At 39.5% G+C, this 26832-nt stretch overlaps 1 protein-coding gene across 1 annotated transcript in view; it reads left to right on the forward strand.

The window, feature by feature from the left end:
* The window catches only part of CERS6 (ceramide synthase 6), a 296631-nt gene that overhangs the window by 208122 nt on the left and 61677 nt on the right, over positions 1 to 26832 (forward strand). The window contains exons 5-6 of the mRNA XM_004577090.2: positions 5754 to 5804; positions 10427 to 10519. Coding sequence (XP_004577147.1) covers positions 5754 to 5804; positions 10427 to 10519 — 144 coding nt within the window. The remainder of the gene's footprint in view (positions 1 to 5753; positions 5805 to 10426; positions 10520 to 26832) is intronic.

Consider the following 26832-nt stretch of genomic DNA (forward strand, 5'->3'; position numbering starts at 1 on the left):
GAGCTTCTTCCAGGTCTCCCACACAGATGCAGGGTCCCAAGGATTTGGGCAATCCTGCACTGCTTCCCCAGGCCACAAGCAGGAAGCTAATGGGAAGTGGAGCAGTTGGGACACAAACTGGTGCCCATGTGGAATCCCGGCACCTGCAAGGTGAGGATTTAGCTACTAGGCTATTGTACTGGACCCAGATTCCACATCTTTAATGAAGTTATACAATGTTTTTAATACATTCTATGTTTCATGTTATTTTGTTATATTAAAATAGCTGTTAATTCAAAGAAAAAGGCATTCATTCAGCTACAAATACCCACTGATTTTCTTTAAATAAATAAACAAGTAAATGTGGGGCCAGGACAGTGGTTTAACACACTAATCCTCCATTCTGTAGTGCCAGCATCCTAAATGGGTGCCAGTTTGTGTCCCAGCTGTTCCACTTCCCATCCAGCTCTTTGCTTATGACTCAGGAAAGCAGAGGAAGATTGCCCAGGTCCTTGGGCTCCTGCATTTTTGTGGGAGACCTGGAAGCAGCTCCTGACTCCCATCTTTGGATTGGCAAAGCTCTTGCCATTGCAGCCATTTGAGGAGTGAACAAGTGGGTGAAAGACCTCTTTGGCTCTGCTTCTCTTTCGGTATAATATGCCTTTCAACTGAAAAATAAATAAATCTTTAGGGGCCTGCAAGTGACTTAACAGGATAGTCCTCCACCTGCAAGCATCAGCATCCCATATGAGTGCCAGTTTGTTTCCCACCTGCCCCATTTCCTGTTCAGCTCCCTTTTTATGACTGGTGAAACACAGAACAGGATTACTCAAAGCATGGGTTCATGCACCCATGTGGAAGACCGGAAGACGCTCCTGATTCCTGGCTCCTGGCTTTGAATTGGCTCAGCTCCGGCTGTTACAGCCATTTGGGGAGTGAACCAGCAGGTGGAAGATCTTGCTGTCTGTCTCGTCTTCTGTCTGTATACCTGCTTTTCCAATAAAAATAAATAAATGTTTAAAAATAAATGAATAAATGTTTGAAAAAATGCATATAGGATGGATGTTTATGTTTCTGTATCACCATTGGACATGATCCTGGGTAACCAGGATCTTTTTCTTCAGTATCTGTTCTCACGTTAGACCTTCCTGACATGATTCTTCGAGCTGGCAAAGTGACTGCACCTGACCTGTCTGTTCACAGTGAAACTGCTGTGATGTAACTGATGAACGAAACCTTGTAAAAGAGCTAACTTCTTGACACCTGAAGAGGTTTCTCTACCCTTACAACAAAGCAAAATGAAGAACAATTAACACTGAAGTCTTTTGTGTATGATCAAAATGTGAATGAAGGCTGCAGTGTGGCCTCTAGCAAGGCTTCCTTCCTCGTCACAGTGTTACTTTGGGTCTGCTCAGGTTATGAGGAGCCACAGAAGCATTTCCTGGGACTCTGTCATTGATGTATGTCAACTAACGAGTTCTGTCTGAAATCATGTGTCTGGGAACAGACTTTTTAATGGGGGGTTGGGATTACCCTGTGATTTAGATGAGAATTTGGAGTTTGGAAGTAATGTTTCATCCACTGTGATATGGCTGGCCGAACTCTTATTCAGGTGTTTTCTAAGCGTTCCTAATTGAAATCCGTTGATGTGTAATTCATAGCTGTTATGCACTCATTTTAACAGGACATTATATGAAGCTGCATGAGTCAGCTCAGGATGAGTAACAACAAAATTCACAGACTTGGGGGCTAGAGATTTCTGTCTTACTGTTTTGGAGTTTGGAAGTTCCAAGGCCAAGGTCCAATGCAGATGAGTGTCTTGTGAGGACCTTCTTCATGGCAAGCATGTGGCTGCCTTGTCACTGCAGCCTCCATACACTCTATGCTTAGAACCTGTGCACATATGTCTCTCTCCCCCTTCCTCTCTCTCTTTCCCTTCCTCCCTCTTTCTTGGTGCAGAGCCACCAGTCCTATTGTTTTAGGGCTCTACCCTAATGATGATCTCATTCATCTTTATTTCCTATGTGCCCTTCAAATATAGCCATGTAAATGGTTAGGAATTCAATGTAAGAATTTGGAGATGGAAGGTGGAGACAAGTTAATCCATAGCAGATGCTTAGAAAAAAAATTCTGCTGATTAACAATAAAAAAAAAAAAAACAGGAAGTCAGCCTGAAACCTCCTGTCAGTGATTGATAAGCATGGAGCTCTGTCATAGTAAGGAGCCTGGTTACCCATCTGGACATGTGGATCATTTCTTACAATAGAATCTACAGGTCCTTACCAATTCTAACTGTCAAGGTTTACAGATAATGACTCATTTTGAGCTATGAATTCTAAATGGCCATAATGTTTTTCATTCATTACCCATTCTGTGTACACCCAGAATATCCAATTAAAAATAGAGTAGAAGAGCCAGGATGAGGTAGCTTGAATTAGGTTGTTCTCCACTGACCAGCTGGGTGGTTGTTGTGATTGCTGTTATTCATTGAGATTGATTCACTGTCTACAAAGCATTTATGATATTTGCCTTGATGCACCTGTTAGCAAGAGCAAAGGCGTTGCTACCTGCTTTGTGTATGACTGAAGTTTGATAAGTTTGTGGGAAAATGTATTCATTGTATTTAACATCAATTAATATTAGTCAATGCTAATATTAATTGGTATTAATTAGTATTTATTATTTAAGTGAGGGTGCATATGACCATACATTGTATATGAGAGAACATAAAAAAATATGTTGGGAAACGAACTTGTGAGCCATCAAACTCATGAGCCAAGCAATGGCCCTGGTAACTCCATCACATTCACAATGCTTCGCTCTTAGTTTCAGGTGAACAGGAGCCCATGAGAGATAGATATTCACTCACAAGTTCTGCAGTTCAGTTAAATGTCAGGCATTAGGTGTAGGTGACACACGCCTGACACACACAGGGAAAACTTTCAGAAGACATCAGCCAAGATGCCCATGCAGAAGCAGCAGTTCTGAAATAGGAAATTTTCTGGCTTACTGAGAGCCATCCCTTGTCTCTCCTGGAAGAAATGGCCACAGTGTCAGAAAATCCTGCTATATCCCTAGAAGCAGGCCGACTATGCATGAAAGCCTTGGGCCTGATAACTTCAGAAAAATATTACTAGGTTCGTTTAGGCTTTGCATTCAATTCTTTATCCTTTTCTGTCAGCTTGCAGTACACAAAGGCTTAAGTGTCACCCTGGGTTGAGATTCAAGATGGATTAACATATATATGTGGCAAAATTTTCCCTTAGGGACTTTCAATTAGCTGAAGAGATAATGAATAATTTTATCAGAGAGAAAGGTAATGACTAGCATTTATAGTTGTCCTTTAAAATAGATTTTAGTGTATTGCACCCACATTTGAAAAGCATTCATGTGTTTAGAAAGAACTGTATCTTGGGCTTGGCAGTGTGGCCTAGTGGCTAAGGTCCTCACCTTGATCCCATATGGCCGCTGGTTCTAATCCCGGCAGCTCCACTTCCTCTCTATCTTTCCTCCTCTCAGTATATTTGACTTTGTAATAAAAATAAAATAAATCTTTAAAAAAAAAACTGTATCTTTTCCTATAGATCTGATTCGCATAGGAAATAAAACCAAAAATGAGCTGTGCATCAGAGTGCCAGTGGTGATAAAAAAAAATTACATTATTTTTTCCTTTGCTGTATTGTATCTGTATCTGTGTTCTGAATCTTTCTCAGTGGACATGTATAAAAATACATAGTCAGCTTTTGAAGCCTCCAAAGTATTTTCATTGAAAGGACCTCATCTATTCTCACAATCATCTAGTGAGGGAGCTAATGAACACTGATGTTACAGATGAGTGAGCCAGAGGAGACAATCCATTCAGTCCCTCAGGAGGTAAAGTGCAGTGAGATGACATGATACAGACTGTGTTGAACAGATAGCAGATAGCAAAACCATGGACACAATGAGGATGTCAGAAAGAAAGGAGAATAAATAACAAGTACCTGAATGAAAAGGGCAAATAAAGATTCCTGGACATTTGGGGGTATAGAGCATGACATGGCTTTTTATTTCAATCTGATGGCCTACACTAAGATCTTGTTCAGTTTTATCAGACTCAGAGACAGGGCACGCATGTCTGAGTTTGAGTCCTTCCTCCAATGCTTTTGAGTTATTTAACCTAGACAGTTATTTATACATGCAGGACATCTACCTATAAGATAGATACCAGTAGTTACTACAAAAGATTAAATGAGAATGCATGGAAGGTCCATGGAAGTTGTGTAGCACATGGAGAGGACTCAGTATTTACTTTGTGAAACTAGTCAACCTCTTTCCCATACTACAGGACTGATGAAGATATTGGTGAATCAGTCATAAGAAATACACAGAAGTAGGGATGGGCATTTGGTATAGCAATGAGATAACATGTGGTATGCCTGCATCATATTGATTCTTCATTCCTGACTCTAGTTTCCCATAGTGCACTCCATGAGAGCAAGCTGGTCATGACTTCAAGTGGTTGGTCTGCTGCCAGCAACGCTGGAATCCTTAATTGAATCTCAAATTCAGCCTGGCCCAGTCCTAGCCACTGCAGGCATTTGGGGATTGGCTCTGCAGATTGGAGTGTTCTCTTGTTTTGACTCTCCCTTTCAAATATATACATAAACATTTTTAAAGAGAAATATGCACTTCTATGACAGATATATAAAGATGTTAGCAAAAACTGCATATAGCTATACATGATGGATGAAACAGAATTTTAAAGCTAATACAAAAATATGGAGTTAGTTTGTATTGGCATTATTTATTTAAATACACACCAGCCTCTACCTAGTTATTATAGATATTTGTAACTTAGATTTTGTGTCTGATTATACAGCATAATAAAGTAAGGAATTGGTGCCCAATTAACAATGATTACTTTGTGATAAAAAGGCCTTGGTAACAGGTCAGGAGCAGTGTGCTCAGAGGGTTTTCTGAGTTCCTGAATGAAAATAAATAGAATGCAATGTCATTGAGCAGGGTTAGCATTGCTCTAAGGAAATTCAGGGTAGTTTGTGCTGATTCTCAACATTATTTATTGAAAACAATAGGATGGATAATTTGCATCTGGCATGAGGAGACCAGAAGCAATTCTGCTGAATGGTTGAGACTGGTTGCATAGTAGAAACCCATCTAAGTGGCCAAGAAAATATAAAAATCCACCAGTTAAGGCTCCATCTTAGAAGCAACCTGAATTTCTCCCAGTTGATTGTATGTTACAGAGACTGCATGGTGGGGATATTAGTCCCTTTATTATCCTATTCTTTTTTTAAAAAAAACAATTCATTTTATTTTGATTTGAAAGGCAAATTTTACTGAAAGAAAAGGAGAGAGAGAAAGAGAAGGTCTTCCACCTATTGATTTACTCCCCAAATGTCTCCAATAGCCAGAGTTGAGCTGGTTCAAAGCCAGGAGTTAGGAGCTTCTTTCTTGTCTCCCACATAAATGCAGTGACCCAAGGTCTTGAACCATCCCCCACTGCTTTCCCAGACCGCGAACAGAGAGCAGAATGAGAACTGGAGCAGCTGGAACATGAACCAGTATCCATATGAGATGTCCAACCCCACATTGCAGATCAGCTCATTGTGCCAAGACACCCACTCTGTTATTGTTTTATGTTTTTAACTTCTCACGCAGGCAAATTACTGAAATCTCAAAATACTGGAGCAAGAGCCTATCTCAAGTATCTTTTATCCTCTTATTCATGTTCTCCAACTTGTAAAATAAATTTTCTTGTCATTTTTTTTCAGAGTCCCTGGTTGTGGAATACAAAGCACTGCTGGTACAACTACCCCTATCAGGTAAGGAGATGTTATTGAATAGGTTATGAAGTACCTTTTCTAGATCAACTTCATGGCTTCAAGCTAGGTCTAAAATGGGCAGTTGCCTTGCAGCTTGGCCCCACCCCTGATGGTTGCTGTAGACATGAACTAGTGAGACAAATATCCTGTGTGTTTTTAATGACATGCAGAACTAAGGAGCAACTGCTTCAACAGATGGAAAAAGCTTGGAAGAGACATTGCTGAAGAACAGGGTACAGTTATTTTAACAGGTGGATTATTCCTTTCTCATAACAGCTGATTTGCTTCTTTTTTTTCCTCTGTCTTCATTTACATTTTTATTCATTAATTACTTTGTATTACATGACACAATTTCATAGGTACTGGGATTCTCCCCCACTTCACCCCAGACCCTTCCCCCATGGTGAATTCCTTCACCATGATGCATAACCACAGCTCAGGTTCCGTTGGGATTCCCTAATTACAAGCTCACACCATACAGAGTCCAGCATCCCACTGTCCAGTCAAGTTCAACGGCCTCTTAGGGAGGCCCTCTCAGGTTTGAAGGCAGAGCCAGCAGAGCGTCACCCCGATCAATTAGAAGCTCCAACATATCATCAGCAACAGTCCAGGTACGATGAGGCTGGTGCAGAGTCCACTGATTGACACAGCCTATCTTAGAGTTTCCCCTTGTCCAGTTTTCCGCTGCAAGCATATAGCTGAGGTGGTTGATTGATCTACTCCATCTTCCATCTTTTCTTGGTTAATGTTTTGATTCCTCCATTTTGTTCAGGGGAATCCCCAAAGAAACTTTGAGGCGTTCCCAGTCCAGGCTCCTACATGTACTACTAGTAAGCACAGTGCCCGCCACAGTCCATCACTCCGATCAGAACACCTGATTTGCTTCTAATGACAGAGGAAAGCCTGAAGACCTTGTCTCAACAGCAAGTGGGAAAGCTCAAATGTGGAACTGAATAGGCAAGCTGAGTTTGGTCCATATTGAGGCTCAGGAGGAGCCTCTAAGTATATAAATGAAGCACCATTTTCTTGAGTACAATAAAAGTGGGCTTGTAGCATTATATTACAAGATAGATTCTTCCTACAACTGGAAAAGTATCTTCGAAAAATGAGATAAAAATCATATCCCAAACTCAACAGATCTTTGTGTATCCTTGAATTCAGTAATACACACAAGTGAAGTTATACTCTCCAAATCAGCTAATATTTCTGTAACAAAGCTAGAACGTTTCCAGAAATTTCTAGCTGGGAAATTTCTGTCATTTATCTAGCTCTTGGGATGTGCAATATAGGAGAAACAAATGCAGGTATGTATATTGGTGATAAAAATAGATTTATGAATTTATTATGACAAGCAACTTAGATATTTTATCCCACTGAATTGCCTTTCTAGGGATATTTTGTGGTTTTGAAGTGTATGAAGCTAATACAAGGAAGACATACCCTGAATCTTCTCCATTACACATTGACTCATAGGAGGGCCAGGGCCTGACACAGGAAACTTCTCGGATGAGTTGATGGGGAAGGACTTTGAAATGGAGTTCCAGTTTGCATCCTCATCTTGTTCAAGCAGTTTACTCAGATTAGGAAAGAATTTCAATGAGCAGCATGATGTGGATAGAAAGAGCTGAGCATTCTGGTGAGATCTGATAGGATCTAAACCATCATTGAAACCAATCACAGGTTTTACACAATTGCAATTCTCAGACCCAACTGCTATCTTACTGTCCTAAAGGCTTGGGCCATTGTCCTTCCAGATATTCTTTGTATTCTGTGATGGTATGCTGAGTGGCAAAATCCATAGATGGGTAGACAGATTTCTATTTATAAAAGTATGGTAAGGGCTTTTAGAAATCCTAGCTCAAATGTTGATGTGGGAGCTACTGCAAAGCATTTATGAAACAGATTCTATTACGTGAAAGGCATTGAGACAAATGTCATATGAAATGTAATACCTTCTTGTCTTAACTATTTTGTGGTCCAAAATAACTCATTTTTACCGCTGCAGCCAAGAAATTTCTTTTTTTCTGAGAAAATGAGTTGCTGAGATTATGTCCACAATGTAGCATTAGACATTCCACATGAAAATTTTGGATTCAGCAGATACAATTATGTTTAAAAACAGAAAAAAAAATCATTAATATAGAAGGACAGATGCCACAGGGTGGGATATACAGAATAAGATTATGTTTTACCAATAAGACAACATTGCTTTATGGAGAATAATTGAGCATCCTGAACAGCATCTTTTGAAGAAGCAGTGGTCTTCCTTGATAAACAACACATACTTGTAAAAAAAAATGTGCGGGGTACTGTAAAAGGGGCTCTTATTTTGTATGTGTGGGGCAAAAACAACATGCAATTACTATGTAGGATATTATAATCACTGTGATGTGTGTGTAATCATGTCTATATAAATAAATACAGTAGAGTATAGCACAGTCATAAGCCATAAGATCACTTTTCAAGATAAAGCATACTCATCGAGGGGTTTTATGTCTTTATTTATTTATGTACTCTATGTAGTGCATAATTAAATGAACAGAGTTTTAGATGAAAAAAGTAATAACCTATACCCATTTAACAAAGAACATTTGCAGTTGTGTGAACATCTGTATTTTGTTGTTATATGTAGTAATTTTTATAGAAACAGGCTTCTTTAAGACTAAAACAATGTGAAGCTTCATTCAGTTCAATCTGGTGAGCTCATCACGAGGAGCACAAATGAGAACCCCTTGAGTGGTGGTTGGTAACAGGGCCTCAGCGGCTGTAAGGCTTGGGCTCAATCTCTTGACTGGATCTAACTTGCATTTCCTGCCATCTATACAGTCTAGATCTGGAGTAGTGGTACGATTTTAGAAAATGTTTATTAGGATTAAAGAAGTCAGCATGTGAATCAGCTTTGTTAAAAGCAAAGCAATCTATAGATAGAAGATGCTCTCTCAAGAACTCTGCAGTTTCCAGATGTGATCTAACTTGTCTCATGAACCCTGTGAGATATTTTGCCAGGCTGAAAGCCAGAATTAAGAGAATTTCATTACACATGAAATTTGACCTTGGCTCCAATGAGCATGAAGCCAAAGCCCTACTTTTTAAACTTCGCTGATGCCATACATCAGCTGTAAATACCTGTCTTGCTATTTATGCCTTCAAGTTGTGAAAGAAGAGTTCAGTGGAGGCGTGTATCCCTCCAGGGTGATGCTGAATTTAGCAAAAAGATACATACTTGTCTTAGCTCTGACTGCTGGACCAGAAAACCATTAGAAGAGGTCGGTTTCTTATTAAAAGGGCACTATTCTTGTTCATAAGAACTCCACTGTCATGGACTATTTACTTCTCATGATGCCTTTTCTTAGATTTGGTGGCTGGGTCAGTACAGGCTAACCATTCATTATGTTGCTAGTGATGTGCAACACATAATTTGAACTATATTGATATGTAAGATCAACATGTTAATAAGGGCATAGGTACGTTTGTGTGGAGAAATTCAGAGGTTTTTAATTGACTCTGATAAAGTAAGACATGTCATTACATCTCACAAAACAATTTTTAAAAACTTGTTATGCACAAAGTAAACATTTTCAGTTTCCACTGTCTCTCCCTGCCTCTCCTCATCTCTGAGCCTCCAAGGCAGTTGAATCAGATGTCACCCATACTTTATGAATACAGAAAAACCAAGGTCCAAGTTTTATGTCTACTGAGCTGTGGAACTAGAACTTGATCTTGGATTCTTGACTGGTTGCCCATTTGTCTCTTGGCAACTTGCTTGTCCCTCTGATCTTTAAAAAAAAGATTTATTTTAATCAGAAAAATCATACACAGAAAGGAGGAGAGACAGAGAGGAAGATCTTCTACTCCTTGATTCACTCTCCAAGTGGCTGAGAGCTGCGCCGAACCAAAGCTAGGAGTCCGGAGTCTCTTCCAGGTCTCCCACACGGGTGCAGGGTCCCAAAGGGCCATCCTCAACTGCTTTCCCAGGCCACAAGCAGGGAGCTGGATGGGAAGCGGTGCTGCTGGAATAAGAACCAGCATCCATATGGGATCCTGTTGCATGCAAGCAAGGACTTTAGCCACTAGGCTACCACGCTGGACCCCATCCCTCTGATCTTTTAATAATTTTTAAAATTATTCTTTGTCATATTTGCTATATATTGTACATTCCCTAATAACAAGAAAGTTTTCTGACTAATGTAGAACTTGAAACTATGTCTTAGTGACCCATATAACCCTCTAGTTTTTGTTACCTACATCCTTGTCCAGGGCTCTTCTCTCAGTGTGTATATTTAAATGATTTCCAGGTTACCTAAAGTATTTTGCAAATACTAGAAGCCAAAAAAAAAAAAAAGCCAAAAACCATAAACTCTGCTATTAAAATGAGTAATGAATTCATTACCAAATGTTCATGATAATGAACACCATTCGTGTTGGGAATGAAATGAAAGTATTGCCATCCAGCTATGGTTTAGAGGCGTCCTGCCAAGGCCTGCTACCTACAGAACAAATAGAGTAGGATGCGATTGTGCAGGCATAGGCCATGTTTCTTCTCAGCACTGAGAGGAGATGTCTGGTGTACAATCTGGTACCCTGTTAACTATTAACATTCCCTATTTTGCTTTCCTCCTCAGCCACTCACGACTGACCTTCACTACTATTACATCCTGGAGCTGTCGTTTTATTGGTCTTTAATGTTTTCCCAGTTCACTGATATCAAAAGAAAGGTAAGAGTGTTAGTAGTATTGAAAAGTGTTAGTAAGTGTGTCTTTTAATCACCCTTGGCAAGTGGGTGTAGAGTCTCAAAGAGATCCACCCTTGTTTATATGGTGACTCTGAATTAGTACTACTGTATGCATGATTACAGAAATGTGTTTGTTGTTTATATTTTGATCCTATTGTCTCTCCCCTCCAAACCCAAGGGTCCATTTATACATTAGAAAAAAAATACAGCAAAGCATCCCGAGAGCAGTAACTTCTTTACAATCTGATTTCCAAGTCTGTTTTGTTCTTCCAATGAAATTCGGGCAAATTTTACCTGTAGCTCTAAGGAGAAAGTAAAGTCTCAGTGTTTTGGGCTAACAGAGTGAATCCCCCAATTGAAGTGTTCAAGAATAACATGGATGTGATGTTCCTGAAGGAACTGGAACCTGCTTTCCCTCCCTTCGTCCACTGCAATTGCTTTGGCGGAAGGTACCATGAACCTCTTCATGTTAAATTCACTCATTCTAGCTTCCATCCATCCAGGATTAGTGCTTTTGTCTCTTTGCTGCTTAATTTTTCTTGACACCATTTTCTCAACATTCTCATATTTGGATGAATCTTGTCCTCTGTTTGGCCTTTACCATAGTGTCTCATGATATTCATATTTGGTAGAACCAGAGTTCTAGATGTTGTTTCTCTGGTTGATTGTGTGTACAGCTTCCAAGACTTTCAATCATTACCTGTGTGACAGGAACTTCCAAATATTTCTCTACTAATCCTGATTCTCTCTGAACTCATACTTCCATAACCTTAATGCCACATAGAAATACTGTCTTCTTTTTGTTTTTCATTTCTTTAATTTTTATAACAACTCAACTCTGCAGTGTGATTATTTTTTCCATTTAGAAGGATACAACACTTTTATATCACAAATGAAGATAAAATGTGAACTTTTAAAAACATTTTTATTGTTATGGTTTTCCATGTTTTATAGATTAGAAATTCCCTCTTCCATGTCTCCTTCCTCCTCCCCCATTCCCCATTTCTTACAATAGTAAAGTCCTTCAGCAATAGTCACAAGTCCAACATCCTGCTATTGAACATGTATCATCGCACTATAGATACAGGCAATGGTAGAAAATCTAGTAGAATAGTTTCAAGGTCACCTGGTCTCTTGCTTTAACAAACACTGAGCATAAAGAGCAGTGTTTGGGTTTATTTGGGCTGCTATGGCAAAATGCCATAGTCTGGACAATCCATAAATAGGAGAAACCCATTTCTCACAATTCTGGCAGGTGAAGAGTCCAAACTCAAAGTTCCCAAAGATTCACTATCTGGTGAGAATATAGCTTTTCACAAATGACGCATTCTCGGTGTGTTCTTACATAGTAGGAGAGGCAAGGGAATCCTCTGGAACTTCTTGTACAAAGGTACTAGTCCCATCCATGAGGGATACTTTGGGGTGTAGGATTTCGATATCAAAATTAAAGGTGACAGACATTCAATCAATAGCAGGTGGAATAGGTTCATTTTTGCACAAATGGTGATCATCAACACACCCACTCACAACAAGAATCAGGGAATCAGCAGTTTTTGGGGCATATGGATAATTTGAACTAGGTTCTTTGTGAACAAGATTTCGCATTAGGGTAGAGCACATTACTGTAACCTATCATTTCTTGGTTACCCAAGTAATCTCAGTTATAAAATAGTACCTGAGTGGGAGGTGAAAAGCATTTAGGAATGAGGACCTAATACCCTAGTTTCTTTCCCCCAGGACACACTGTCCCCCATTCTTTAGCAGTGGCTACTTGGTTGACCAAAAGTCTATTTTCTGGCTTCTGTGACTGAAGATGTGTATGTCACTAGAGGTGAATGTTCCTATCATGACTGGCTTAGGCACGGTAAATGGTCCATTGGCACCCATAGTTTGTGGTTCTCTTACTTGTTGAATTGAATAACATGATTCAGTCTCTGACATACTTACAAATCCATCAGCGGTGGTATGCCAGCCAGGTCTCCTCTGGGTAACCTGAAAAACCACCTGGTGCCGTATAATCTTTACATGTAGACTGGTTGTCAGTTACACGTCAGGCGTTTTGCTAGGCTCATTTTGTATTTTTTTCTTTTTGAAAATCCTTTTTGCCCAAATTGCTGCATAATGCATAATATTGAGAGTAGAATCTTCTTCCGTTTTAATTTGAGAACTTACATACCATGAGTTTATATAAGTTTCTCGGCACCTTGCAATGTGAAATGAATTAGATTCGTCCTCTGAACAAAGTCCTGTAATTCACTGAGATTAGATATTTACAAAATGTTTGCCTTGCTTTCCATTGCTTGTGACTTTGGAGGTAGTAAACTGCGTTGATCAACTTCATGTCATTGTAACAAAATACCTGAGATGGCTAACTTCACAGAGAAAGGAAGTTTGTTTTAATCTAAAGTTTGTTAGGTTCATAGTACAAGATTCAATAGATACCATTTGTTCAAGAATGGAGGTGGCATTCTGGGTGTGCAGTCCTGAGGCAGTGATAGCATCACATGGCAAGAGAATGTTCCTGTGTCTAGTTAGCCTTTCATAGTTGCCAGAATTTAATCATGGAGGCTCCATCCTGGTGACCCAATCCACTTTTATTACTTCCCCAAAGTCCCACCTTAAAATCCCATAATTGGAATGGTTCCCTTCGTGTGTTTACATGAAACTCTGGGGACTACAACGTTTTAAAACATGGGCCCTTGTTGGGACATTCAAATTTCAAACTAAAATCCAGATCATAACCTAAGCTGTCTATAGCTCCTTACTGTTTTATTTTCTCTTTCACTTCATGAAAAATTGAGGATGCCATCTAGAACCAGAGATGCATAAAAACAGAATTGCCTGTTCTTGTCTCCAGGAGCCAAGCCCTTCACTTGCTTGAAGTTGTTACCATACATGTCACTATCTTTTCTGTGACCCTCAAATGCTCAAACTATCTTAATTCATTTAAGCCAAATGACCTATAATTTCATAGGTGCATTGCTTTCAAGGGTTAAAATGTATCATTCTGTGTAATTTTTTTTGACATATTTGTATGGAAAATGGCTACTAAATGCATACTTTCATTGATGTACATATTGTCCTGTACATATTGTCAGATTTTAGACGTTAAGTAGATACAGTATTGCTGTTCAGTATCGTTAGCTTGTTTTAGACATGTAGCTCGTCCTTCTCTCTCCTTTTCTTTCTCTCATGCACATGTGCACAAGCATTCTCAGTTGTTCAGAATTATTTTATGTATTCCTAATGTAACTGGCTTATTCTTATTTCTTGCACAAATAGGAATTTGACCACTTAGTTAAATTTATTTTATGTATTCCTGATATAATTGGCTTATTCTCATTTCTTACACAAAATGGAAATTTGACCACCAGGCATGCTTATTACTTGACGCAGGTTTTAATAAGAAAGCCTTTTCTTCTGCTGCCATCTCTCATTAGAGAGCTACAGACCTTTTCCTGTTCACATCTTGCTGATTGGCCTCATGGGTCCTTAGCAGTTCTGTCCTCATTATGCTCCCTCTTGGAGGACCCGCTATTCTAGCTATCAGTGACAATTTATGATATGTTCTGGTTGCCAGATACACTCTCCACTTTCTATATTGGAACTACTGACTAAATCCTCTTGGTACATCCGCTTCTTAATTTTGAAATGAAATGTTTGAAGCCATTTTCAGCAACAGATTATGGAAGTGAGCTTCTAAAGGCCATTGGGATGTTGTTAAATGTTTCTTCATTGGTCAAATAAGTTCCAACTCTGGAAATGACAAGGTGCTTTGTCTCCACAGGGGTGAAAGTTTTCCCCTCCCATTTTAAACTCCAGATTCTATGTGACAACAAGATAAGAGTGTGTGAATCTAAAAACCATCCTTTCTTTGCACACTCCCTCTTGAATGACAATGAGCTAAAATCACCCTTTTCAAATAGGGACTCAAATTCATAAATATTAGATTCAAATGCATGTCTCAAACTCTTTGAACCTATACCCTAAATAAGGTTTAGAGGGTCCAGCACGGTAGCCTAGTGTCTTAAGTCCTTGCTTTGAAAGCTCCAGGACTCCATATAGGGGCCAGTTCTAATTCTGGTGGCTGTATTCCCATCCATTTCCCTGCCTGTAGCCTGGGAAAGCAGTCGAAGATGGCCCAAAACCTTGAGATTCTGCACCCTTGTAAGAGACCTGGAAAAAGTTCCTGGCTCCTGGCTTTCCATCCATTTAGCTCTAGCCGTTGTGGCCACTTAGGGTGTGAATCATTGGATGGAAGATCTTGCTCTCTGTCTCTTCTTTTTTTAAAAAAAAATGAGGTTTAGAACTGAATTTCAATTGAATGGGCTTGTAAGTTTTTCTAGGATGGTTTTTAGATTCACACACTCTTATCTTGTTGTCACATAGACTCTGGGGTTTAAAATGGGAGGGGAAAACTTTCACACCTGTGGAGACAAAGCACCTTGTCATTTCCAGAGTTGGAACTTATTTGATCAATGAAGAAAAATGCTATTGATATTCCCAGAGGAAAAGAACTAGCTAAGATACAGTGGGCTTACAATTTGAATATTCTCTTATGTACTAGAATTATGTATAAATCTCTTACAGTATTTTCTTCTTTCTTCTCTTCTTCTCTTTCTGCTTCCCTTCATTCTTCACCCTCCCTCCCTTAAAAACAAAACAAAATAAAACCTTCAAACAAGCCTATTCTTAGTATTCAGCATTACATGAAACATCCTCTATTTCACAAGACCTACTTTTTGTGACAATTCTGCATGTTAGCACCTGTTCGCAGTGAGTGTTTCTGCTACTCATCTAGATTTTCCAAGGAAGCCTAGTGCATATTTTGTCTTGGAGCTGAGAACAGCTTGCTTATGTCAAAACCCCATGTCCCTTTTCACTGAGCTGCTGTTTGGCTTGGAGGTTGGGCCGCTGGCCAGTGCAGCCTGTTCATGTTCAGAGTCCTTTTCCAGAAAGCATCCTTGGCAAGGGTCCAGGGTCCAGTTGGTAAAATCAACTTGTTGCTCTGTTGGCCTCTTAGCTGAGAGAAATACTGCATCTTGTTAAAGATTCTTGAAAGAGAGAGGCATGGTGATTCCGTTCAGCAAGAAGCTTGTTGGCAGGCCCATGTCTGCAGACTCCTTGCAGGTGATAACTGGAACCCATTACTGTGGTCTGCAGGTGCCTTTTGGCATACGTGGCCATGGTCCTACTTTGGTTAGCTCTAAAGAACACATCATGCTATATAATCTTACAAGGAAGCTGATTGACCTAGAATTAAATGAAAGTGTTATACATAGGCTATCTATTGCCAGGATTGACTAGTAAAGCTTATGGTACCTCACATAGAATGACCAAAAGCCTACTGTAAGAGCAAAGAAAAAACTCAAAATTAATGATCATAAATAATTGTGAAAGGGAACTAGCTTAAAGCAGCCAATCTTTGCTTTTCTTAATAAAAGTATTTTAAAAGTGCCTACTGTTTATAACAACAGATTCATAAAGGAAGAGGGGATCTTGGTGGACATCTTGTAATAAATAGTGATTCTTGAAATTTATCAATTTCAAATTGTGAAGAGTCCTTGTTTTTTCCCTTTGATACTGGAGTGGAAGAACATTTTATGGCACTACAGTTCAGAGGCTAAAAGCATACACCATGAGCCAACCCAGCACCACTCCTAATTTGCTGTAGTTCTCTGTGTTTCTTTCCTGATTCAAGAGATGGAGCTCACAGGATGTACCTCATGGGAGTGTTGTAAGGTCTAAGTTAGTAATATATATTCTTTTTTTTTCACTGTGATTTGTTTTTTTATTTCTTTTGTTCTTTTTATTTATTTTTTATACATTAATTACATTGTATTATGTGACAGTTTCATAGGTACTTGGATTCTCTCCACCCCTCCCCAAACCCTCCCACCATGGTGGATTCCTCCACCTTGTGGCATAACCACAGTTCAAGTTCAGTTGAGATTCCCCCATTGTAAGCATATACCAAATATAGAGTCCAGCATCTTATTGTCCAGTCAAGTTCAACGGCTTCTTAGATATACCCTCTCTGGTCTGAAGGCAGAGCCAGCAGAGTATCATCCCGATCAATTAAAATCTCCAACATACCATCAGCAAAAATGTACATCATTATGGAATTAATTGACATAGTAATGAGTAACCAATATGGTAAAAATAAATGCGAGTTCTTAACCACCTTCTGTGACCACCTCATTGACATTTCAATTTTAGTTTATACACAACATATAACATACATAACATAACATGTTATACATAACATCATATCATCTTAAATTAAGGCAAACATGTGGTATTTAACCTTTTGGGATTGGCTCATTTCCCTTAGCATTATGGTTTCCAGTTGGGCCCATTTGGCCACAAAGAACTGCATTTTGTTTTTTTTAATAGCTGAGTAGTATCCCATGGAGTAGATGAACCATAGCTTTCTTATCCAATCCTCTGCTGATGGGCATTTTGGCTGCTTCCATGTTTTTGCAATCACTGATTGTGCTGCTATGAACATAGGAGTGCATGTTGGTTTCTCCCAACTTCCTATAAAGGACACCAAAGGCAATAGCAATCAAGACCAGAATAAACAAATGGGATCTCATCAAACTAAGAAGCTTCTGTACAGCAAGGGAAATAATCAACAAAGTAAAAAAGCAACCCACAGAATGGGAGAAGATCTTCGAGCACTAAGTAGGTGATAGAGGGCTAATCTCCAGAATATACAAAGAGCTACAAAACAGCCAAAATGTCAAAATAAACAAGCCACTCAAGAAATGGGCACGGGAAATGGGCAGACACTTCACAAAGGAACAAACCCAAATGGCAAATAAACATATGAAAAGATGCTCAAGTTCCCTGGCAATAAGGGAAATCCAAATTAAAACATCAATGAGGTACCACCTAACGCCAGTAAGACTGGCCCACATGAATAAAAGCACCAACAACACTTGTTGGCGAGGTTGTGGGGAAAAGGGAACCCTACTCTACTGCTGGTGGGGCTGCAGGCTGGTACAGCCTCTATGGAAATCAGTATGGAGAATATTCAAACAACTCAAATTCAACATACCGTATGATCCAGCAATAGCACTCCTAGGAATATATCCAGAACACTTGTTTTATGAGTAATATATATTCTTAGAATAGTGTCTGCTCCATCATAAATTCTCACTAGGCATGAACCATTACTGCACAGAGCTCTAACCTCAGACGTCTAGGGCTGTAATGAGCCACCTCCCCTGTGCTGGTTGGGTGTGACTCGTAGGCTGCGGATGGAGAAATCTGAGTTAATTCTGGGCTAGGATATTTCAATACTGATGAAATCCCCACACAGGCTCTTACATTCCCTTTAGTGCAGTGATGTGTAACATTTGAGAGGGAATCTGCTCCAACAGGCTGGGTCCGGGAGTGATTCAAGCAAGTAGACCCCTGCTTTACCCCTAAGCCAATGCTAAGGTCTAGTGAGTAGGAAATATGCCTGTGTCTGAAACCGCTTTGATGTTAAGCTGCCCAACCCAGCTTGTCATGATCAGCATATCAATGATCAAGAAGGTGGTTATCATTTCCTAGAATAGTATTTGGAAAGCATTTATCTAGTCAACAGTTCTCAAAGTGGGATCTGAGGTATCTTAGGGATCCTTGAGACCCTTTTAGGAGGTCTGCAAGACCAAAGCTGTTTTTGTACTACCAGTAAGATGTTATTTGCCTTGCTGAATGTGTTGAACTTTGCACTGAGTATGCAGAAATAATGGAGGTCATAATTGCTGGCAGCTCCTCTAAGCTGTATTCATAGTCATGGTGCTTTCCACTGTCACACCCTTGCAGGAAGAAGAAAGCAGTTTTATTGAAAATATTCTTGATGAAACAGTAATAAGTACTATGTGTATTAAATATCTATTCTTGAATATACCTTTTCAAAATGTGTGTGATGAAGTGAGAAGTGAGCAGAAAGAACTGAATACACAATGGCGTCTCATGAAAACTGATCTTTAGTTAGCTCTTTGTGTTGTGAGCAGAACTATGTGTCTTTTCCCTCATTACAGCCATTTGAAGGAGTGACTGACACACTTTGTTGTGTATATGGCAGGCATTTCCTTGGTGTTGTACACAAAGTGAACTTATTAAGTTGTTTAAAGAAAGACAGTTTCTAAAGGCTTTTCTAAAGGTTTATTTATTTTTATTGGAAAGGCAGATTTATAGATTAAAAAAAAGGAAGTAGAAAGATCCTCCATCCACTGATTTAGTCTCCAAATGGCTGCAACGGCTGAAGCTGAGCTGATCTGAAACCAGGGTCCAGGAGCTTCTTCTGGATGTCCCACATGGATACAGGGTCCCTAGGGCTTGAGCCATTCTCTGCTGCTTTCCCAGGCCATAAGCAGGGAGCTGGGTGGGAAGTGGAACAGCTGATACAAAAACCAGCACTCATATGGGATGCCAGTGCTTGCAGATGAAAGATTAGCCTGTTGAGTCACTGTGCCAGCTCCGAGACTTTTCTTATGATATTGTAATATTAACAAATTTGATTTTAGAAAAATATTTTGTAACAAAATGTATCAATAACTCAGTGAACCAGTGTTTTCCAAAGCACGGTGTTTCAAAATACATTAAATGAAAGACATGTTCAAAAGTCAAAATAGATGAACAAATTTCAGTGTGACAGAATATGAAAGGTTTATTTATGTGGTTTTAGGTTATACATTGCACATGATATTTAATAATGTCCAACTTGCCGAGCTTGGTAAAGTATTGAAGAATATCTACAGCAATATCCATTGTCTATTAAAAGCTTCCCTTCCCAACTATTCATCTTTCTGATCATGGATTTTCATCACCTTCTTCAATAAAAATACCAGTAGTAATAAATTGAATGTGCTATGAATGTTTTTAAATAATCTCAGTTTTGATATCTAATATGGAAAATACAGCTACACCCATATAAATACTTTTTGAGATCATCCAAAGTTTGTAAGAATGTAAAAGAATCTGGAGACCAAAACATATAACTCTGGCCTAAATGGTTCTTAGGCATTTCCACTTAGTGCCTGGCATGTCAGCATGTCCCGAAATCATTTTGCCCAAAAAGCCAACATCACACTAAATGCTATCTTCTCCTGCTGAGAAGGAGGAAGGGTAATGTAGAATTCTGTGTAAACTCAGTACTAGGACTTGCAGACACTGCCAGGGGGCCACTTAACCTCCTTTCACAGAGATGCCAAGCTGTTCTTTTGTGTGTCTGCATGAGGCTGAAGTTGTAATATTCTGCTATTTGAGCTCAGTTTTCTTAACGCAGATGTTTCTGAGTCCTAGGCCCCTGTTCTATTTCCTTTGCACTTCTATGTCTTCGAAATGTAAGCAGGGAAGACGAGGTGGCTCATTTTACTAAGCTACTGTCTGTGATCTCAGCATTTCATCCCAGTGCTATGTGCAGGCTGGTGGGAGAACAATAGAACACTATTATCTGGAATAAAAATGTTTTAAGGGGGTAACTTGAAGGGATTAAATTCAAGGGCTTTCTTAATTAGTGACTTACTCTTCCAGTCAAACACCAAGTACTTCTCTAAAGGAGAGTACTTTAAGGCCCTTCAGACTCCCAGTCAGATGACTGGCCCTTGGACATCCAAGTGATTGTCTCGTACTGAGCCATATCCTGATGTGCTGGGTACAGGAGGGTGACATCCAAAAGCCTCTTTTCCCAGTATGTTGCTGAAGAGAGCAGCATGGATGTGTAATGGGGGACCCACACACTAGTACCCTTGCAGTGTTGCTAGACTAGGGCTGAGGTATGTAAGCCTGGGCCTCAAGAATCCCATGCTGTCCCAGGAGGTGTTGGTGGTTCTGTGAAAGTTCTTTCAGTTGTGAGTTCAGTATTTCAGCCTCTTCTGAAAAATTTCTTTGAAGTCATGCTAGGGGTCTTGGGAAAATGTCTACTTGGGTTTAGTATTCTGAGCAGTGTATATCCCCCAGTGCATGCCCACTTTTTACTTCTTCCTTTGCCCTTTCCTCTCAAGGCTAGTCCCTACACCTTTGCTCCTGATCCCCACAGCTTCGTAGCTTCTTAGAGTAGACTTTGTCCTATGCATCATGTAAGTCGTTCATGTTTCTCTGAGTGGCGCCACGTGCACCTTTGTTCATGCACTTGTGCCTGAGAGGCAGCCTGCAGTGGTACTAAGGAGTCCAAGCTCTGAAGTCTCACAGATCTGGTTTCAACCTATCCCCACTTTGTGACTTTGGAAAAATTAGGTAACATCTCTCTGCCTCAGTTACATAAAATGGAGGTCAAAGTGGTACCTGCATTATAGAATTCTTAGTAAGAATCAATCATATTATCATACAGAGGCTTTGGTATAGGGCATTTAATGGATAAGCCAAAGGATACACAGGCATTCACTATATAGTCAAGGTGGAGCAGTAGTTGGAGAAAAAGCAAGTATAACAGCCAGCATATCCTGTGTGGTCTGAGATCTGCACGGAGGTAAGTTAGAAGTAGGCAGTTAGAGTTGTGGGTTCTTGTCAGGGGTAAGGTCTGGGCAGCTTGCATAGCTGAAGGAAGAGGAGTTAGGAGGTGGGGAGATAGAGCTGATGATGATGATAGAAAATGTTGCCCTGAATCTCTTCTGACAGCCTACAGTAGCATCCCAGACAAAATCAAGCCATTGATTGCTCTTTGTGGTCTTGAAACTCAAAACACTCCTTAGTCAAGCTTACGATTGTAATTATAGTTGAGTACAGTCTGCCCCCTACTGATCATTTGGGGTGGCTTATCTACTTACTTATTTATTTTTAACTCAACTGAATTTAGTTGGTATGAAAAAAAAATGTAGCCATTGCATTTGTCTTCAGGGATTATTGTGAAAAAGCAAGTTAAATATGTTTCTTTATGAATCGCTTAAGATTTTTACCCAGGGTTCATTTTAGAAGTCTCATAAGCAACCTTTCCCTGTTACAGACTAGTGTGATTGGGCCAAGGGTCATGTAAACAGGGCCCAGAAGAGGCATGTACAAAAAGGCCTCCAGCTCCAAGTGGTTGTGATGGCACAAGGCAAGTAGTAATGGGAGCCTATTGGGACCTTAAATTCAATGAGAAAAAAAATACACATACGCATTATTCAGTAAAAACAACATCATGTGGAAGCAGAGTATATTTGGAAAGTGCATTTTTGATGGTCGGGTAGGTGGAGGAGCAGAGCAGGAAAGTGGACTCGGGTATTGTACATTAAGCTGCATGTCTGGGCCGGGTCCACCAGAAGTGCATCAATGGTAAGGTCTTTTTGTCTTCCATTATACAAACAAAATTTTATTGTTCTCTTTTCCATGGTGAGATTATCAATTGAAGATTAAATATTAATTAGATAACTCACAGGAGACAAGATTATGAGCTCTAGTTCTTGAAATCAGACCATAACTGTTCTGTTGCACGTGGGAAGGCTTGGGTAAATGCTGCTCATGCAGCAGTTCTTGATTTCATTTATGTATGTTTCTAGAAGTTTTCAGAAGCCATGAAGTCACAGCACAGTGAGGAGCAGAGAAAGTCATACTGAAACCAGACAGCCCCTGTGCTTAGACAATGGGGGAGAAACTCCTTGCTCTTCAAATAGCCTTGAGGGTAATGTTGTTCTTGCAAAATTTTATGGCTATACCTGCCATCTTTATTTATAGAGTATTTGAATTTTGAGAGTAATATTTAATGGGCTACTTCAGAAAAGCTATGAAAATTAATTGTCTTACACAGTCTTTGAAGAAAATGTGGTAAAGTTGGCAATGAGACTATGCAACTGCCACTTTCAGAAACATGTCGTAAGTTTCTTAAATATGCCCTTTGATGTGATTATAAAACAGTAGCCATAAAAATTATCTAAAGGGATAGATAAATATTTCAAACCTCTGTAGTCTCTGTTTTAACTACTCAACCCTGCTATGGTCACAAGAAAGCTAACTCAGACAAATAGTAAATACATGGATCTGTGAATGTCCTAATAAAACGTTATTTACAAAAACACATTACTGATTTTTTGCCCTGTCTCGGCTCCTTTGTGGAATACGTTGATGCACTTGTGCTTATATGCATGTGGGATGTGATAATTGAGAATGACTGGTAGATATATTAAAGTCACATCTATATACATCTTAATAATGTGTGACACTGGAGCCAGTATTGTGGCACAATAGGTTAAACCACTGCCTGTGGTCCCAGCATCCTGTATGGGTACCACTTTGAGACTTGACTAATCCACTTCTCATCCAGCTCCCTGCTAATGCACCTTGGAGAGAACAGCAGTGTTTGGGCCCCTACACTCACATCTGAGACCAGAAGGAAGCTCTACTAACCTGGCTTTAGCCTAACAGCCCAAGCCATTGTGGCCAACTAGGGAGGAAGCCCCAGTGGCTATTTACCCTGCCTCTTGCTGGGTTACCTACCTGAAGTTTGCTTCTTGTGCAGACTTCCTATTGACCCTGCTGAGTTTGACCTCTGCTCTGCACAATCCCAAGCGAAGAGAAAGGAAAAAAATTTGGTCTTTATAAGAATAGCATATCACTCTGTTAAAAGTCATACAAATTTCTGTGTGCCTCAAACATTTAAAGAGGAAAATCTTGGTCTTAAAGAGTAAAACCACAGAAGACTTCTATTATTACCTTTTTGTTATGAAATAAAATCAACCTTATACTGTCTTCTAGGGAATCAACAAATATGTGAGGTGGGTCACCTGATGATAGCTACCTGCTAGTATTCATATGGGTTAGGCTCCACACTTATTAATTTGATTTATGAATTGAATACTTGTCATTTGTGCCTGGGAGAGAAGAGCCATTTCTTAATAGTGTTCTTTTGGAAGCATCTCCTATTGTTCTCCTTCTCTTTACATCAAAATCTGCCCTTGATTTAAATCTTGATAGTGTTTATTCCTTTTTCAAGAGGGTCCACCAATGTTGTTCTTCCTACTGTTGCAAAGATCATTTCCCTAAAGAAGCTGCATAAACCAGTTGAGGACTTGGGAAGCAAATTCCTTTGCTTTTTGTTTGTTTGTTTGGTTAGTTGGTTGGTTTCTGATGTTGTGTGTAGGTTTTTAAAATAAAAAAATGCGGGATTTTTGTTTTTGTAAGAGCAAATGTGTGACATCTCCTGAAGACATAACATTATTTTGAAGACTCCCCATAGGCTAATCACTATGAGAGAGTTCCATTACATGGGACCTCAGCCTTCTGTCTTAATAAAAGGTGGATCCCTCTAGCCTGGTGATGTTAATATTTTATTGTGCTTGAAATACCCCTGGAGAACTAATTAAAGACAGTGCTGCTTATTCTAACAGTTGGGGATGGACCCCAGGTAGAAGGAATTTTACCTGTACCCAGGAATTTCTGATGTGGACACTACACAGAAACTAAAGCAGACCAAAAACTCTGTTTTAAGTTCCCTAAACACTACTTAGAAATGTGATAAGAAGAAAAACAGCCTTGTATTACCAGATTTTGTTATTAAGATGAATGACTCATCCTTGAATCCTTTCATTTCAAACTTAACAATGAGGTTGAATAAAATCTAAATCTGATTTTTTAACCCATCTTTGAAAATTAGCATTTGGGAGAGGTCACTGAAATAAGGTTTTAAGTTAGGTAAAAATCAGGGACGAGGGGAACCTAGAAGCCCTTGGTGATGAGTGTCAACATGTCTGAAAAAAGTCTAGCAGGAGCGGGGGATATAGAGGAGAGCCCTCATGCAGGTAATTGAGTCAGTCTGTTAGGAATAACGGCTTTGGGATTACTTTTAGATGTTAGAATTAACAAGACATTACACTTTGTTTTATTTGCAGCTTCAGAAAATACAGGAAAGCATTAGTAACCTAAGCCAATGTCTTGCGGCCATGCTTAGGTCTACAAGCAAGTTACAAATATTAGGATGGAAGTTTTCCAGCCTACATTTATAAAGCACACATGAAAAATGTGTTTCAAAAACTGTTGTTTGGGCTAGATTCCGTGCCTACTCAAAGGAATGTGTCAGGTTGAGAAGGCCTAGCTTGCAAAATAGTGGCTGCATGGTTGTTGTGGAAGGTATTTCATTGTGTCTAATGTTTCTGAGGCAGAAATTTAACAAACCAAATCAATTATTCATGCCTTTTGTATCCATACAGATATGACTAAAATTAAAATTTATCTTCTGCTGTGGGTATAACTCTGAGCCCCTTGGTGGTAAATGTTTTCCACGACCAAGAAATTTATGCAAAAATTACCTTCACAAAGCAGTTTGTTGAAAAACAACGTTCTTATTTTTAAAGCAGCCTTGCCATATTGTTAAGGAATTTCATTGTGTGTGAACATTTGCATCAGATGTTAGTTAGTTAGTTATAAGATCTGAAAAGTTAGTTATAAAATCTGAATCCTCCATTAAATATTATAATCAATTTATATTTATTCATTTTGAAATTAAATTTTGAAAAGGTCTTAGTCTCATTCAATGAGCCAAAACCAATCACTGGGGGCTGAACAATGGCAAGTGTGGAGACTATTGTTCTGGTACAGGGCTTGTCTGTTTCAATTTGAAAACTGTATCTGAATCAGGGGTAAAAGATAATCTCATTGCACTGTTGAATTCAGCAATGTTGCTTTCATTGAATTGTCTTAGAAGACATTTTCAAATATCAGTTGAAAATATTTTAATTGATCCATCATTTTTGAAGTCACTGTTGTCTGATAGAATGGTATGCTCCAGGTATAATGGAGTTATGAATATTAGCTAAGGGAAAACAGGGCTCCTCTTCCAGTGGCAAACATCATCAATGTAATTACTTTTGGATGCTGCAGGCATTTTTGCATTATCCAACATTACTGATTAGGAAAACCCTAGATACTTCATTATCATCAGAATTTCAGAAGTAGATAAACCTGCAAAGTTGTGCTTATCCACAGTCACTCATGAAGTTCCAAATGGGGTCTCTGTCTTTTGCCAGCGAGCTGAGAACTAGATAAATGTGATTTTAAAGGAGGGAACACAATGGCAAGCCAACAGCAGCATTCGTTTGCAAACTACTGTCAGTGCATCAAGACTAGTTTGGAGACTCGGTTAATTGATAATATGATAAAGAGCTGGACTTGATTTTGAAAGTAACCTGGCCTAATGTAGAAAATGAATATACTGGTTATTCTAATAGTAAATCAATTTGATGGTTCAGAAATGTCACCCACTTTCTTGAGGAGAAAAGTAACCTCTTGATATGTTCACCAAAGTGTACACAGAAACATGTGTTTTATCTTTTTACGGTTTTATTTATTTGAAAGAATGACAGAGACAGAGGGACTGAGAAGTCAAGGTCTTCCATCCACTGGTTCACTCCTCAGATGCTCACAATATCTAGGAGTGGACCAGCCTGAATTGAATCCAAGAGCCTGGGACTTCATCTGGCTCCCCCATGTGGTGTTAAGGACTCAAGTATTAAACCATTATGTACTGCCTTCCTAGGTGCATTAGCAGGAAATTGGTCTGGAAGCAGAGGAGCCAGGACCGGAACTGGCACTTTGGTATGAAATGCATTCCAAGCAACAGTTTAACCTGTGTAGCGCAATGCCCACCTCTCCGCCACAGAACAACTTAAGTGATCAAAGTTTTGCAAATTCATTTCTCAAACCTCAAACTATAGTGACCTCAACAGCCACTGGGCTACTGAGTAATAAAGTTGCATTTCTCTCTCTCTCTCTCTCTCTCTCTCTCTCTCTCTCTCTCTCTCTCTCTCTCTCTGTCTCTCTCTGTCATTCTAGTTTATGTATATTGAGCTAGAGATCAGAAGCTTCTAGTGCATTTAATCATTGCAGCTACCAAGCCTAGAATTATACAATTTCAGCTTAAAGATAACCAGATTAAATCTCTTCATTCCACAGATGACTGTATTAACACTCTTAAAAAAAACAAAGCATTTTATTTTTACTGGAAAGTCAGATACACAGAGAGGAGGAGAAACAGAACGGAAGATCCCATCCATTGATTCATTCTCTGAGTGGCCACATTGGCCGGAGCTGAGCCAATCCAAAGCCAGGAGCCCAGCGCCTCCTCGGGGTTTCCTATGTGGGTGCAGGGTTCCAAGACCTTGGGCCGTCTTTCCCACTCCATAAGCAGGGAGCTGGATGGGAAACAGGGCTGCCAGGATTAGAACTAGTACCCAAAATGGAATCCAGGCGCATGCAAGGCGAGGACTTTGGCTGCTAGGCTACCTCACCAGGCCCCTGTATAAGCACTCTTAACAAAGCAATTAAAGAGCTGGAGCCTTCAATATATTGTCCATGGAAATACATAAATGCATACATTGTTCGGGAATACAG

The sequence above is a fragment of the Ochotona princeps genome, chromosome 5, assembly GCF_030435755.1.
Source record: "Ochotona princeps isolate mOchPri1 chromosome 5, mOchPri1.hap1, whole genome shotgun sequence".
Taxonomy (NCBI): Eukaryota; Metazoa; Chordata; class Mammalia; order Lagomorpha; family Ochotonidae; genus Ochotona; species Ochotona princeps.